Here is a 17,933-nt window from a genome sequence, read left to right as displayed (position 1 = left end):
GGCTACACAGATGCAGATATGACAGGTGACAGATACTTCAAGAAGTCTACATCGGGGTTCATGTTCACATTTGCAAGGGAGCAGTCTTTTGGTAGAGCAAGCTACAGAAGGTTGTAACGTTGTCGACGACAGAGGCCGAGTACATTGCAATCACAAAGGCATATAAAGAGATGCTTTGGATGAAAATGTTATTACATGAACTTAGCTTGAAGCAGGAACAGCATGTGATATATGACAGTAGTTAAAGTGCTATACAATTAAGTAAGAATCCAAATCAACACTCCAAGTCGAAGCACATAGAGATTCCATATCACTGGATCAGGGATACTTTGGAACAAAATGTGTTATAGCTTGAGAAGGTCTACATGGACAATAACGGGTCAGACATAATGACCAAGGCATTGCTTAAGGGCAAGTTTGAAGTTTGTAGAAACCTAGCTGGCTTGAAGAAAACGAATTCGTCCTTAGTCGGAAAGGGGGAGATTTGGTGAAATTTTCCTTCTTAGTTCAGAGGAGAGATTGGGCAACATGATGTGAATCGGATGTGTTTTATCGCTCTGCTCGACCAGTCGAGTGGGTTGCTCGACCGGTCGAGGGTAGTGCTCGACCAGTTGAGTAGCGCTCGACTCAAAGTCTAGCGAGCAATTGGTTTTAGAACTCCGAGGTGCTCGACCAGTCGAGGGAGGTGCTCGACTGGTCAAGTGGGCCGCTCGACTAGTCGAGGTTACGCAGATTCATGTCTGGATTTTATGCAGACTGCATATATTTGAGGCGATTTCGCAAGATGTGCGAAAGGGAGTTGCCTAAACTATAAATAGGGGTCCCTAGGGCTATTCTAGGGAATGCAAGAGAGTTTTCTAAAACTTTGAAAGGGTTTGCTAAAGGGTTTAGAACTATCAAAGGTGAGAGAGAGAGAGAGAGAGAGAAAGAAGAAGCTTGTGAAAGAGAGGTTTTGCTCGTAGAGGTGATCTACTATGCACTCGACATCTCAACGCTTTTACGTCCTCGTAATCGGTGAGATCTTTCCGTTTTTCTTTATTCTCTTATTGTTCATCCACTCCTGCGTGAGTGAAGAAGATTTGATCCAAAACGGTGTATGCTTGTAATTGGTTATAACGTTCTACTTTATAGTGAATTGTTGCTCTAAACGAGATCCCATAGTTTTTACCTCTTTGAAGGTTTTCCACGTAAAAATCTCGTGTATGTAGTTTGTGCTTTAATTTATTTCATTGCTTTATTATCTCATAATTCTGGTGGTTATTTGGGAGGCTAGATCCTAAGGTTTTGTGCAACAGTCCCCTAACATCACTAAGTTCAACCACTCATCAAATCGGCTAGACGATTAGCTCGATTAATCAAGTTCCTGAGAAGATCCCTTCATGATTGTTGTACACAGGATCTTAGAGAAAAAGCTTGTCTTATCCTAGAAGCAATTCGCCTATAACCCATTAACAATTGAAAAGGGGGCAAATCAAGCTTTAAGGACAACATATTTATACGTGATTCAACCTTGTGTTAATTTAAATAATTTTATTTTTGAGTTTCCAATATACTTTTTCCAACAATCATAGCAAAACATGACAAAACATGATTTGCATGTATTTACACGTGATTCAACCTTGTGTTAATTTAAATAATTTTATTTTTCATTTTCCAATATACTTTCTCCAACAATCATAGCAAAAACATGACAAAACATTATTTGCATGTCCACCTGCCAAAGTCAATTGTTATTTTTAGTCACCATCATAGCAAAACATGGAAGCAAGGCATGATTTGCATGTCCACCTTCCAAATTCAAATTTTATTTTTATTTTTAGTCAACATCATAGGAAAACATGGAAGCAAGGCATGATTTGCATGTCCACCTACCAAATTCAAATTTTATTTTTAGTCACCATCGTAGCAAAACATGGAAGCAAGGCATGATTTGCATTGTCCCACTCTGGCGTAACTAACAGGTAACTCCGACGGAAAAAAAAAAAAAAAAGATAACATACATAGAAACCAGTGAAGCTGTTACTCTCAACGCACAAGGTCAACAATTTTGATTTATTGATTGAGGGCGATTTGGGGGCTACTTACTCAGGATCAACACCAAGAAACACCATTAATCTATGTAATTTCCTCTTTGATTAGGGCCTATCTGAAAATTGATCACCTACAGGCAAGGCAAAGGCAACTCGTGCTAACCTACAAAACATCTTCCTAGCGAGTATGCCACTCGTACAACCACATCAGCCACATGAAAATGGCAGGCCACACCCATAATGAAGACCGCGTGGCACAAAACCAGGCCAGTCCACACCATTGGAATCAATGGACAACCAATAGCCTAACTCAACGTACAAGTGCAGCCCTTCCTAGTGAGCAGATCAGCCTGATCTTCAAGAAGGGTGATCTTCACTTTGGCACATACCATTTTCATGTTACTGATATTTCCAAAGTGGCATGTTCTCAGGGAAAAGAGGGTATGGTACCAGAAGCTGTGGTACTGTTGCCTGCAGGTGATCAACTATAAATTGAAAATAAAAAAAAAAGAGCATCCAGTGACGTCTGATTCACCATACTCAACATTTGGTGTATGGCAGGCAGCACCAGTCCAAATTGATAACTTAGCCAAACAGAGTCTTTGGACCAGAAATTTCCAGCAAAAAAGGAGCAATGCATCTGGTGATGCGTTGGAATGAGCTGTGAGATTTACAGACAGTAAAAGTAAAACAAAGCAAAAGGATCTTAAACCTGAATCAAAGATATTAAGAATTTGAGAGATAATGTCAAGCCCCATGATTATAGGATTCTCACATTTGTCAACTCCATCAGAAAACAAGTAAAGAAAAAAACAAAGGGTGTATAGCAACATGGCCTAAATTAAACCAAACCAACGGCTAAAAGACAATAGCTATACATCACAAACAACACACCCCAAACCCTAGGAAGAAAGTAGAGGCTCTCTAAGCACACCACACCGCTGTTATTCATCAGGCCCAGGTTCAGGTTTTACAGCAGAATTTTACACCACAAAAGAAAGAAATGGCGAACTGCAGACAAATAGTAGCGCCTTACCTCATCTCTGAGAGGCATGCCCTGGAATTCCCATTTTCATCATAATCACCTCCTCCACTCTGCCTGGATCACCTTTTCTGCAATTCAATGATACACGAGGCAGTTATTTCAGGAAACCAAATGACGTTTCGTATCATATTACCATTGATAGTACCAAATAGCTCGAACAAGTCAATTTACCTCATATAAATAACTGAATTTTACTAAATGAGGAAAAAACAAAATAGTTGAAATGCTAAGGTAATGAGATGCCGGTGGTGGGTAACCTTCCCATAATCCATCCCTATCTAGTGGGCCAGCAGCCTCATAAACATGACATAAAAATGCATCCGAAGTAGACCATGGTCTTAAATTCTTTAACATTACAGCAAAATCTCCATAGTCCGTTGCCCGGAAAAGATGGACATTCACCGCATTGGCATATTCACGTTCCACTGTCATGGGACCAGAGAAGGAAGAAGAAAAGACGGGAATTTTTGCCAGAGAGCCATCCCTTCTGCTTCACTAGCAACTCTATAACTGATGGTTGACACCACCCTTTTCATCTCTAAGAGCACCTCCAATGCCTGAGAGTTCCAAATTCCCAAAAGAGCTCCGTTGAAATTGAATTTCCAACAGCAATGTGGAGCCATCCACTTAGGGCCTGTTTCGCCAGGTGGATTGGAAGGGATTGAATGGTGTTAGGGTGGATGGCATGGATTTCTAGGTAATGATGGTGTTGTCAGTGGATTGTCTTGAGATCCATGGGATTGCTATATCCCTGGATTGCTATATGCAGTCTGTTTGGCACGCCCGGCCAATACCGGGATTAAACCTTCCCATCCCTTCCAATCCCTCAAACCAAACACGTCCCAGGTAAATTTGAATGGATTAGGGTGGATTGGATGGGATTTAAAGGTAATGATGGTGTTGTCAGTGGATTGTCTTAAGATCCATGGGATTGGGATCAGATCACCGACTCTGTTTGGCACGCCCGGGCAATCCCGGGATTTGACTTCCAATCCCTTCTAATACCACCCAGTCCCTTCCAATCCGACCGGCCAAACGGGCCCTTAGGCTTCAGCTTGGCCTTCAAGGACCTGGAACCATGACACCTTCCAACCTCTAGCGAAATGTGCCATAAATCTCTCTTCACTGATGCCCTTTGAATGATGGCATTGCTGATGGAAAATACTTCCATGTCTCCTTTCAAATGACCCAAATAATAGTAAAAGAATCATCTCACAAATAATTCTACCTATATGAGGAGATGGTCCACCTTCCACAGCCCCTAATCAAGCCACTAATCTACTCCTGCTGAACTCGTTAACTTCTGGATGACGTAAAGGTGAAACAAGTGCACTAAGCATTCCACTCGAATTGGCAGTGAACGAAAAGGTAGAACAAATAGCATGTCAGTTTTTGGCTTAATTTCTACAGAAAGTCGGGTTTTGGAATTTGAAACCAAGAGGGATAAAAGCTTGTTTAGGACTTCACTCTAAGGCCATACTTGAGCATGCAACTGGTTCTGACTTAAAGCAAACCTGAACTGCGAAAAAAAGAAAAAAAAAAAGAAACATAGAGGCCCAGAAAGGAGAACAGCAGAATACTTGGCCATGTCCATGGTTTTAAAAACAGTGTTATGTTCCCGTAACAATCTACTGATGTTAGCATTATATAAGGACATCAGCCATTACAAAATGTGAAAATGGGAGAGGGTGGCATTTAATTAGGTTAGTTATTTGATTCTGCGGCAAAGTAATGCTTAATATGCAGGCAGTCCGAAATTGTACATGTGGCATGCATAGACTCAAAATTTACTGTCCAATTGATGGGATATACCGTAGATAGGTATCAATCCCAAAATCAGATCGGTTCACCAATCCTACCCATGATTGGTGCAGAATTGTTTGCTAAATTATGATCGGTGGACTTTTTCACATCAACCATCCACCACACATTCACAAGTAGAAAGATTATCATGGCTATATAATTTTTGGCTTCCATCTGTAAGTGGTCCTCACATTTTGGACAGTAACTTTGAGTTCCTTATTTTTCACATGTACAATACCTCAATGCCTGCTTATCAACTATCACGCTACGCCAGGGTATGAAAGCTTTCATCTTTCTAAAAAATAGGTTTGTTTGGTGGAGAGCACATAGATTCACCTCTTAATTACCTCAATGCCCTTACTTTTAGTTTAAAACCCTGCCCGTGCCCTTAAATAATGCACGGCTTTAACAATTTAATAAACTAATTGTGCAAAGATGAGCTGGTAGAGACGGTTAAATAAATTAAAAAAAAAAAAAACTAATTGCGCAAAGATGAGCTGGTAGAGATGGTTTAGCGTGTGAGAGTGATCCAGGATTCAATCCTTGGCAGTGTTAAAAAAAAAACTAATTGCGCAAAGATTTTGGCCACTGGCTTCTCTTGTTATATATGGCAGGGATAAAGTAATTCTTATTATTTAAAAAACAGCTTTCTAAATGTAACACCTATCCTCTGTTACATATGGCTGTTTTAAGAAAATAACAGGCATTTTTTGCTACATAACACAAGGTAGAGTGATTGTTCCTGTTAAAACAGCAGTTATAATGGGTATAGAGGCGTTTCTTAAAACCTTGGCTATGACCTGCCAGCATGGTGTGCTGTAAAGGCTGTTAAGTAACGGTGACAACCGATACATGTTACGGGGTCGTAACAGCTGTTATGGAAAAAATGACCTGTAACCACCGTTAATGGCCCGTTGCGCCTCCTGTAGAGGCCATAACAACCCCATAATGATCTGTTACAGGTCATATATAGGATTATTTTTTTACAACATTATGGGCAGATGCAGGTTTTTTGGTTTTTTTTTTTTTTTTTTGGTTTAGTGTGTGTGAGTGATCCAGGATTCAATCCTGGTAGTGTTACCTTTCAAAAAAAAAAACTAATTGCGCGAAATGAACTGGTAGAGATGGTTTATTGTGTGAGGGTGATCCAGGATTGAATCATTGCTAGTGTTACCTTTCGAAAATAATAACAATAACTAATTGCACAAAGATTTTGGCCACCTGCTTCTCTTGTTATATATGGCAAAGATAAAGTAATGCTTATGATTTTAAAAAACGGCTTTCTACATGTAACAGCTGTCTGCTGTTACGTATGGCTGTTATTAAGAAAATAACAGGCATTATTTGAGAGGCGCATTTTTTGCTACATAACACAAGGTAGAGTGATTGTTCCCGTTATAACAACAGTTATAATGGGTGTATAAAGGCACTTCTTAAAGCCTTGGCAAAGCCTTGCCCAAGACTTGCCAGCATGGTGTGCTGTAAAGGCCACTAAGGGGCCATAAAGGCCATTCCGTAAAGTTAACGGTGACAACAGTTACACGTTATGGGGTTGTAATGGCCGCAACAGCCATTATGGAAAAAATGACCTATAACCACCGTTAACGGCTCTTTATGCCCCATGTAAAGGCCATAACAAACCCATAATAATTTGTTACAGGACATAGGTTATTCGTTTTTTTTTCAACATTATGGGGCAAATACAGGTTTTTTGGTTTTTTGCAAGGGAAAAAAAAACAGAGACCGTGACGGCCGTTATGGGGGCCATAACAGCCATTATGACCCACATCGCAAAGCTAATGGTGGTGGCCATTATGGCCACCGTTACCATTACAGAATACCTTGCCTGCCAACGCATTCTTTCCCAAGCAGAAAATAACAGAACTTTTTTAAAGAAAAGCAAAACCGCTGCAAACAAAAAGGTATATATATATAAACAAGATTAGCAAAAAGGAAAGAAAAGAAAATTATCAGAGAACCAAAAAGAAGGAAAAGCAACTGATTCATTTAAGAAATTGGAGTTTTGAGAAAGCCAGCTTCAACTGAGAAAATACAGATCTGCATGAAGACTGAAATGATGACTGATGCCAAAGCCCTGATTCCACTAAATGCAACCGACATAATCATCAATTTTCAACTCTAAAATATGAGTTGCTCAAAGACAGAATTTGAAAGGTTTGAAGTCAATGAGAGTATATATAGGTATTGATGTATCTCATTGAAACGAAGACCAGCTCTGCTGCTGTCAGCTTTAAAATGAAGAAAAACATCCATATAACATTTTGAGGATACCACGGCACTCCAATTCATTTCAAAGAATCCACAGGTCTTTTTGTCAATAAAAAAAATCAATGTAAAAAAGAAAAACTAGCAAAAGAACAAGAATAGCTTGTAATGTCTCATGCAAGTGAAGAACCAACAAGGGAGAGTTAGAAGCATGACCAATCTGCAGAAAGTAACAAAAAACAACCAAAGACAACTTATAGAGTTCTCACCATTTCCATCTCTTGAAGAAAGTGATCTGTCGCTTCTGACGGCCCCTTTACCACTTGCTTGAACAAGTCTCTGTGCCCTTATCGAAGGTGAGCTGACTTTCCCATTGGTGGCAGATGGTAGAGAATGTCGCCTGGTGAAGCCATTTTTCTCAGTCCCATCTTGGCCAAACTTTGGTGAGCTTTGTGCTCGTAACTTTGCCTTTGCAGATTCAGTTGCCGCCATGTAGCTCGGTAAAGTTGGAGTATTCTGTAAATCATTCTCTGGATACTCTGGCTTCGCTGGGAAAGAAGCCCTCCTCTTAGTGGTTTTCTGGTTCTCATGGCGTGTTTGATCTTCCTTGGTGGTTAGCTCCCCGTTCATTGGAGATATATTGCCATCTTTCCCACTGGTCTCTAATGGAGGTAACTCGACAGCCGGATGATCATCATGTAACATGTCGACTGGGGGTGCATCTGTTTCCACCAGTTTTGAAGCAGTTTCCACCGGTTTTGAAGCAGTTTCCGCCTCAGGGTGATTCTCTGAAGCCACTGCTGTATCTTTCTTCATCTTCTCCACAGAATCCACTATACCCTGATCTGGAACATCGGATGGAGAGCTTGTAACCTTTCTCACACTACGCTTTGGTTTCTCATTTTCAGTCTCCACCCGTTCAGAGACCTCAGACGTAGATGAAGAAACCTTTCTCAAATTACGTTTAACCTTTTCAAGCTCATTTTGTGGATTTTCCTGAGCTGAATCTATGGGATGGCTTGTGACTTTTCTAAGGTTTCGTTTTGGTTTTTCCAAATCAGACGGGGAATTGGTTGAGCTAGAGTCTATGTTTGCAGCAGGATTCCTCCGGACACTGCGCTTTGGCCGTCCGGACTCCGTTTCTACAGCATGAGAACCACCCTGCTTTGTCTGAGATTTTGAAGCAGTCTTCTTTGTTTGTGAAAGCGCGTCCCGAGAAAATGTGGATGACCACCGTTCTAGCCAGTTCCAAGCTGAATTCGGTTCACCCTGACCATACTGGATTTGCAGAGGCATGGCCACAGGCTGTGGAGAAAGAAGCTAAAAGCGAAAGACGAAAATAAGATTTTGCTCAATGCGAAACTAAAGCAAAAGAAAATAATTAGACCCTACCAAAAATAAATAGACAGAAACTATGGAGCAGGAAGGAAGCAAGCAAAACAAAGATCCTACCTGCAAGGGGATAATAGGGTCCTCATCAGCAACCCTACAGTTTGCTGACACATAGGACTATGTACATGTGGGGACATTGCAACGATCCAAACCATTTATTCGATGGGCCACAATAACGATCCAAACCATTTATTCGATGGGCCACAATATGGTTGGGGGACATCCAAAACTTCCCCGGGGTTGGAATATTTCAACTTATGATCATTGAACTGCTTAACCCCATGTTTATGGATCCTTAAACCTTATTTTTGTTGGATATTGATCAAAGCATTATGATCTTCCAATCTTGAAGGTTTTTGATAAAGTGACTATCATCTTTGCATCACATCAGATCAACAGTTTGGATCTCAAAACCATGGTCCTGCATATATGGAATCATCTGCATCAGCTAACCATGAATTTGCTGATGAGCAGGGCCCTATAATTCCTTGTATATTTTCTGTCTGTTGCCAAGTATCAATCTTAAAGAAAATAAAAAAAGCTAAATGCAGATTATCAGAGTTGTCTTGATTTTTAACAGCATTAAATTTATGATGTAATAATGGGTGTTTACTTTAGAATAGTGCACCTTTAATGAACTTATAAATCTTAAAGAAAATCAACAAACCCTCATGCAGATTATCAGGGTTGTATTGATTTTTAACAGCATTAAACTTATGATGTAATAATGGGTGATTACTTTGGAGTACTGCACCTTTCATGAACATATAAGTCTTAAAGAAAATCAACAAACCCTAATGCAGATTATCAGGGTTGTCTTGATTTTTAACAGCATTAAATTTATTATGTAATAATGGGTGATTACTATAAAGTACTGCACCTTTTATGAACATATACAATTATACATAGCAATGCACGAAGCTGAACTTACCTTACTAACAAATGCATTTGACAGCAGGTTCTCCATTTGAGTTGACGTATTTACCCCCAAAGAATCCAACAGCTTGGCATCCTGGCAAGAAATCAAGCTATCCTTAGACAAGTAAGACAAACAACTAGCCAAATCATATTTTCTGAACCAGACCTTAGATCAGGACTCGGTGAGTCATCAGGTCAAGTTGATCCAGTGGTGGTTGGTCAACAAGGTAGGTCAAGGAAATAAAATTTTGTTTTTGAAAAAAAATACAATAGTAATATAATAAAAGATTTTGTATCCATAGGCTTCCCCATTCATGGTGAGGCCCATTAGATCAACGGAGGGTTATGATCTTCCAATCTAGGAGATCTTTCGAGCATTCCCGATTGAGAATGAGACTCGTAGTGTTTTGTTCTTCTTATTTCATTATGAGGGTCAAGACTAGGGAAACCAGGGAGCGTCTTGCCCTGAAACAGGCTAGACTCAGAAAACCAGGGTAATCTCCCCTAAACAGATGCCTTGTTTCCCCAACCCAGTCACCCAGTAAGCAACCAGGTCATGTTGATTCGGGCATCCCAATTGAGCAGCCTGGTCCATGAACTATAAGCCAAGTAATTGAACCATTTATTAGAGACTGGATGTATTTAATATGAAAAAACTAAAACTTGGATGATCAAGAAAATGAAAAGGCATGGTGAATGTTAAATAAATAAATTATTTTAAAAACGGCGACATTAGAGATCATTAGAACCAACCAAAACAACATCTATTGCATCTTGATATCAATTACTAAAAACTCCTAATGGTCAACTCCCAATGTTCTTACTACCCACAATCTTAAAGGTTGTAGAGATTTTTCTGAGCAATAGTAACTTGAAAATGAATAGAATAATTAATGTACTAAATGAAGTGGGGTGAGGATTTCAAACATGCTGTATGAACTTATCCGAAAGATGACAAGCAACTGCTCCCAAAATATAAAGAGAGCTTTTGGTTTGCAAGTAAAATAGACATGTTAGGAAAACAACCTCTTAGCAAAACTAACTCTGAAGATACTCTCTCAACATTAGCAAAACCATCTCTGCCTCTACTAATGCCACTTGACCACTCCCTTGCATTTGCGGTCCATTGGCATGTGTGGCGCACCGCGCACTACGACATGCAAGGTGTTCTCCCCTATGCACACCAGTACATCCAAGGAGTTTCCTAATAGTGCGATCTTAAGGTTGGAGGTAAACTTGCAGAGAATAGTTGTAAGAAAGTAAATGAACAAAACTACCAAAGGAACTGGAGGTGTGAATTCAGGACATTCTTTTAATCAATATGAACTTGCCCCAAAGCTTGCATCCAAGTTAAGGAAGTTACCATAGGCTTGTCCTGATGACATTTTTTCTGTATTTCAACCCCAATATCAGAACACCTCACACTTTGACCACGAACCAATGCCTGTAGCTTTACAATTCCCTGCAAACAGTGTAAAGTTGCAACAGCTTGCCTCCTCACCAGGTGCCCACGAATTAGAGCCTGCAGCCTTATGATGCCCTTAAGTGCTCGGAATGCCCGACGAGCCTGTACAGACATCACATTTTACATCAGCCTAAGAAAAATGCTAGGCCAGCATGTTCAAAGAAAAAAGTGGAAGAAAACAGATGCATAGTAGCTAATAAAACTCAGCAATAATAATAAAGTGTCAGATTAAAACATATATATAGGGAAATGATTCCATGCAAACGTTCTCACCATAATTATGGTAAAAACATTTTGTGCCGCCCAACATGATGTGCTGATGACATCCAACCCATCCATCAGACATGCCTCGGCTCTATGGCCAGGGGCTAAAAATTCAGCCTGATCAGAAATTCATGTGGGCCTCAAGGCAGGAAACAGTTCATGGGGGGAAGCCCACCAACGATTCGAATGGGGCCCATCGGGGTGTAAAAAAGGCCTTACGGCCATGGGATCCCTTCATTTTGGGGGGCAGATGCCTCAAGTGAATGGGTTGGATGGCATATACATATGGTTGGGCCTCCGTGAGATCAGGGTAGGTGTCCCCCCTCAACTATTTCCTCCTAGTGTGGCTCACCCGAGTAACGGATGACTTTTGAGCCCATGCCCAAACAAGGGGTGGACAATTGATGGTCAACGTGGATTTCATCAATGCCTCACGGTGGGGCCCACAAATATCTGGTGGAAATGTTGTCACCAGTGAAGACATTTTCATTGTATCATTTCCCATGCGTGTGTGTGTTCTTTTGACGGACCTTGAACAAAACAAATATTATGTCTTTCTTCATCATCATTTTTCTGAGAGAGTGCAATTTATTAAAAGCCAGGCAGCAAAGAAAGACAGAAAAAACACAGAAAAAGAACAAACATAAAAAAATAAAAATATAAAAAAGAATTACAAAGGCACCCCCTGGAGTCCCAATCTCCAATTAACAAATTAACACTACAAACCAACCCCCCTGATGGAACTGCTATTATTAAAAAAACAGTGGCAAATCCTCTCGCCCCAAATTGCCCAAAGAACGGCAAGAAGAGCAAGCGTCCACCGGGACGATCAATCTTCTCCTACCAACCAAGCAGTGTGCCAAGGTCGGATAAGGTGCTCCATAGAGCAAGGCATCACCCAGGACATCTTGAATGAGAAAAGAACCTCAACCCAGACTTTCGAGACAAAAGGACAGAGGACTTTCTTGCTCATCATTGATACCAGAAATATATATATATATATATATATATATATATATATATATATATATGTGTGTGTGTGTGTGTGTGTGTGTGTGTGTGTGTTTTGGTTTTCGTAGGGCCAACTTTGGAGGAGATTCCTGAAAGGGTGATTTACAAAGCTCAAAAGACCTACAGTGCCAACTCAGCACCAGCACTGCTGACTCCTGTCATTCTGCAGGTTCCTTCCCGCAAAAATAAAAAATAAAAAATCAACATTTGAAATTAGAGGAAAGATGGATTAAATTTTAGCATTTTGCAGAAGAACCCAAAAAACAGAATAAGTAGGGAAACTGAACCAAGTTGGCACAGTGGGGTCCAGGAACCTAGCTGCATACCTCCCGTTGCAGGAATTCAATCCTCACTACATTTGACCACATATATTGACAGTTTTACAGTTTGCAGAAGGTTTCAAACAAGTCAGCAAAAAAGTTCTGATAAATCATATCGATAATTAATATATTTGGCCTAAGGACCCATAAATAGATCTGGAAATTGTAAGCATGCATATCACCAATGATCGATGTGACAGAAGTGATATTTTGTCAGATAAAAGAATCGCATATACCGGCATGCTAAAAAATAATAATAGAATTAAGATTATGAATTCTATGGTAATGCAAAAGTAATATTCCCAATGATAGAAATTCACCAGATAACCCCTAAAAGCCGCTTGTGCTTTTATAGCCGCTTGCTCTTCTTTGAATTTCACCAAGTCGTTTGATGCATCAGATCGAACGGCTCCTTGATTTTCTGCAGCTTGATCTACAGGCATTGAGACTCCCCCATCACATGTTACATTGGAAGTTACCCCCTTTTCTAACGCAGAGTTCCCTCCATTTTTATCAGTGGCTACAGGTACTGGCTGTGAAATCACGGGAGATTCCACAGCCACCTCAGCCGGTGGTGCCTTTCCCGTAATCCATACCTCTTTTGCATTTGTTGTTCTCTTCATATAACATTGAAAGATTGATTAGAAATCACGCCAACATTAATATCACATATGACAAGGTCAATAGCAAATTAAACACACAAGTTTTTACAGCAGAACAGCATTCAAATAGATTGAGAACAAGAGCACAACAATGTTTGGAGTAGCACCTAATTGTTTTTTTTTTTTTTCAAAAAGAGAGTGGGCACCAACATATAAAGGAATGGCCCCAAAGTGTTTTCTTATCAATATTCATTGCCCAGAGATTTTCAAACAAATAAATGAGAAGGAGAAGCAAGTAAGATCAAAACCCATAACAAAAAGAATAGAGGTCTGCTCAAGGCCAGAGATGGTTGTTTGTATCTCTAGCATCTTCACCGTATGAATGGCAACATTATATGGTAATAAAAACGATTGACCTTGTTGGGACCATGCAGACACGAACCCACTGAATGTAGAACACTGCTCATTTTCTGCTCAACATTTTAAAACTATCCATTTGCATGATCTCATGCAGCATCTACAAAAGTTTGATGATGACTTCTGGGATATGGTGTATGCATTTAGTGGCACACCTATTAATGGTTCTCATCACTCTAAACAGTTGCAATGTTTTCACCCTAGACTGTTGTAACTTGTGAACTTTACTAATGCAGGGACATTTCACACCGGGCTCAAGTGGGGTAGCCTATGGGATGCAGGGACATTCAAGGTGGATGGCCCGTGTGAAGTGAAACCCATGCGAAGTGGGGCCCACAAGGGGGTTCGGCCGAGGTCCTAACCCATGCGATGTGGGGCATGGGCTATGAGATAAAGGGATTGATTCGCCACTCTCTATCAATTCGAGCTTTTAGAGAAATTGGTTAATTGTCCTGCATCAAAGTGGTATCAGAGCGGGAGGTCTCGTGTTTAAGACTCCTCATCGGGAATGATTAATACAGGGCCATTTTCACACTGGGCTTGAGTGGGGTTGCCCGTGGGATGCAGGTTCGGCCAAGGTCCTAACCCATGCGACGTAGGGCATGGGCCATGAGATAAAGGGATTGATCCGCCACTCTCTATCAGTTCGAGCTTTTAGAGAAATTGGTTAATTGTCTTGCATCAAAGTGGTATCAGAGCAGGAGGTCTCGTATTCGAGACTCCTCATCAGGAGTGATTAATATAGGGCCATTTTCACACTGGGCTTGAGTGGGGTTGCCCGTGGGATGCAGGGGCACACTCGGGGTGGGCGGCCGGTGTGAGGCAGGTGCCTCGCATGATGCGGGCCCCATTCATGTGAAGCAGGTGGCTCGTGTGAAGCAGAACCCATGTGAAGTGAGGCCCATGAGGGGTTCGGCCAATGTCCTAACCCATGCAATGTGGGGCTTGGGCTATAAGATAAAGGGATTGATTCGTCATGTTCTATCAGTTCGAGCTTTTATAGCAAGTGGTTAATTGTCTTGCATCATTTACACTTTACAGTTGGATGTCGTCGCTTGTAGGCAACGCTAAGCCGCAGAGAGAAAAAGAAAAGAACACGCTCCTACATTATGAAGAAAAGACTATAAGACAAACTTGGTTATTCATTTAAATTTGGGAATATAAATTTTAGTATTGACTACTATTCAAATGTGATTGGTTCAAGTACTTTAGTTATTACCTTTATCGGTTAGACTTAAATGCTTCACATGTATATAGTATTAATTCTTCGCATGGATATAATAAAGGCATTAAGCGAGGCTTAGACTGTAAGGATTCCTCCATGCTATGGAATAGGTGATTAAGCCACATCTCTCGTGAGAGATTGGAGATACTTGTGCAAGAAGGAATCCTTCACTCTCTAGACTTCTCAAACTTTGAAATCTGTACATACGGTATTAAGAGTAAACATACCATAATCAATAAGAAAAGTGCCACTGGGAGCGTAGAACTCTTACAAATGATACATATAGACACCTACGAACCAAACCCCACTGCATCTTAGAATGGGCATAAGTATTCTATCACCTTTTATAGACGACTACTCTCATTATAGATACATATACCTTATTAACAAAAAATCAAATGCCCCAGATACATTTAAGATGTATAAGGCAGAAGTCGAGAACTAACTTAACAGAAAGATCAAATTCGTTAGATATCATGGACGGTATGACAAATCTAGGCATAATCTAGGACCAATCGCCCGATTCTTGCAAGATTGTGGCATCGTCACCCAATACACCATGCCTGAAACTCTAGAGCAGAATAGTTAGGGGTGTCAACGAGTCGAGTTAGGGCCAGGCCAAGCTTTGTCTAAGCCTAGCCCACGTTGTTCAATCTTAAGCCCAAACCTAGCCCAGGCCCGTGATAGGCTAAAATAGTCTAGCCCGAGCCTGCTTGGAATGTTTATACAGGGCCCAGCCCGGACCGGGCCTGAGCCCGAAATGGACGTTTGGATCCAATACCACTTCCATGCTAGCCCAATGGGGTTTTGGAGTCATAAGAAAGACAAACTCCATAAGTCTTACTCCAACTAATTGGAGAGCCAGAGGCCTTGCAATAAAAATCAAGATTGTCAAGGGTAGTGTCAATGGGATTCTCCTCCCAGAGCATGAGAAAGCTATATCATCTTCAAAGTGACCTTATAATATAGCTAATGGGAACAAGAAGAGGAAGGTTCTTTACATCTTGTTAATTTCACATCGAACTTATTTCATGGTGAATTTGATGAAGCAAATCAAATCAAGGACTTTGTTGGTTCGTTATCATCGATTTAGAATGCAATGCGTGCTGATTTTGTGGGTTGGTTATCATCGATTGATCAGCTTCACATGCTAATAAACTCATGGACAAGAGAAACAAAACTAACAAGATTGATAGATCAAAGTATCAAACCAAATAATTGGCACACTTGCACTACAGATAAGAAAAAAATACATCAGCCAAGATCAAGATAAAAGGGTAAAGATAAACACAGATCCAGGTAATCTAAATTGGGGGAAAAAAAAAACAGCATAAATGCACGTAAATTTCTTCTTCCTTAGAGAGCATAGAACAGAAAAAACACCGATACAGATAGATCTATGGGGAATTATATGATCCTCAGCCCAAGGATATGTATAGTGAACATTGACCCTATGTCACCTCTTCCCAAAACATGGGCCATTTTCTGCATTTTTCCTTGCCATTTGTGTTCAAGCAATCTTACATCGAAGGCTTTAGGATTGATCAATCAGGAATATTTTCGGAGCATGATCCATCCATGTTAAGTCCCATCAAATAGATGGGCCAGGTCATCAAACCATTGGCCCCACTTGCATAAACTCAAGGCCTGAGGATACTATACATGTCCGTGTGCATGTGCAGAAGATCATATAATTCTATAGTAGATCTACTACCTAATTGTCACTCAAAACCAAAAATTCATTCCCTTCGGTTCAGAAACATCTCCCTCAAAAGATCTGAATGACAAACAGTTACAAATAAGGCTTGACAATTGACAGCCAGATTCGTTTGTGATGCCAAGGCAGATAAAACTCACCAAAGCCTCTCTTCCTTTCGATGCTCCAGATCTGGAAGATTTCTTCCCGAACAGAACCGTCTTGATCCATTTCCCTGGAGATTTCCCCATGCCGCAGCTGCTAAGGCAGATACCCTAACACCTCCAAAACCCAGAATTCAAGCCCTGCACAAGATCCAGACACCAGAAGCAGCTCAAACTCCATTTGAATACAAGCACAAATGCCACCAGACCATTCCAACACTATTTATGACTTTACCATCGCATGAGAATAAAATCAGAGGATCCAAAACCCTAACTAAAAATTAATTATTTTTTTTTAAAAAAAAAAAAACACAAATCTCACTTATATATATATAAAAACCTAACCCTATAATGATTCAGTGGCATTTTGTTCAGAACATTCTCGATCCACCAGATCTCGCTAAAAACCCCTAATCAGAGAGGGGAAAAAAAAAAAAAACCACCAAAATTCACATCCCCAATGCAGTGTCAGAGAATCAAGGAAGAGAGAGAGAGTGATGAACGCCGTAATCAAACCATAAACACTAGAAAGAAAGCCAGCAAACAAAACCGAAAACCCTGCCACGATCTTCTGAAAAGAAGAGAGAGAGAGAGAGAGAGAGAGAGAGAGAGAGAGAGAGAGAGAGAGAAACCCTCGGAGATCTGAAGCTTACCACAGGAATGTAGCTCTTCGAAACCCTAATTCGACCATTCCTCGACTCCAAAAACCAGAAGAGAGAGGGATGAGGGAAAGGAACAGTAAATTCAGAGATCTGAGGGAATATTTTATAGAGAGAGAAATTTTCAGATGAAAGCAAGCAGCTGGAGGGGGAGTAACATCATGAAGAAGAAGCCTGCAAAGAGCAGAGCGGTTCGGCCCCACCTTCACTTACTTCGAAGATAAATGCTCACGGCTACTCGCGTTTCAATTTCTATTCGCACGCACACGTTCTTGATTGTTGCTTTGACACGTGTACATCACGCCCCCATAACCGACCGGAACGAAGGATATGCTTACAATATGGGAGGGTGTTTCCCTCATCATGGGGCACACATTGATGCATATGTTGTATATCTATGCCGTCCATCAGATTTTCAGCTCATTTTTAGGACGTGAGCAAAAAAAATGAAGCAGATTCAATCTCAGTTGGACCACACCATAGGAAACAGTGGTAATTGGATTTCCACTATTAAAAACTTCCTAAGACCACCGTAATTTTTATTTTCCATCCAAATAAAGTTAGATGACATGGACGAAGTTATCCAGAACTTTTGTGGTCCATTAGAAGTTTTTAACGGTCGATTACTACTATTTCAAGTGGTGTGGTCCACTTGAGATTTGGATCTACTGAATTTTGGGTTCATCCTCCAAAATC

At 40.6% G+C, this 17,933-nt stretch overlaps 1 protein-coding gene across 1 annotated transcript; it reads right to left on the bottom strand.

Annotated features, from left to right (window-relative positions):
- Positions 1–2,736: 2,736 nt before the first annotated feature.
- Positions 2,737–17,438, bottom strand: LOC131253698 (protein IQ-DOMAIN 31-like). The gene is made up of 7 exons (XM_058254824.1): positions 17,232–17,438; positions 16,576–16,719; positions 12,795–13,091; positions 10,778–10,981; positions 9,428–9,508; positions 7,374–8,424; positions 2,737–3,143 (listed from the first exon to the last, which is right to left on the bottom strand). Exons 2-7 carry the CDS (start codon positions 16,663–16,665, stop codon positions 3,112–3,114), a joined length of 1,755 nt encoding a protein of 584 aa, XP_058110807.1. The 5' UTR covers positions 16,666–16,719; positions 17,232–17,438; the 3' UTR covers positions 2,737–3,111.
- Positions 17,439–17,933: the final 495 nt, after the last annotated feature.

This window comes from Magnolia sinica, chromosome 1, assembly GCF_029962835.1.
Source record: "Magnolia sinica isolate HGM2019 chromosome 1, MsV1, whole genome shotgun sequence".
NCBI lineage: Eukaryota > Viridiplantae > Streptophyta > Magnoliopsida > Magnoliales > Magnoliaceae > Magnolia > Magnolia sinica.
This window is presented reverse-complemented; position numbering and strand designations above follow the sequence as displayed.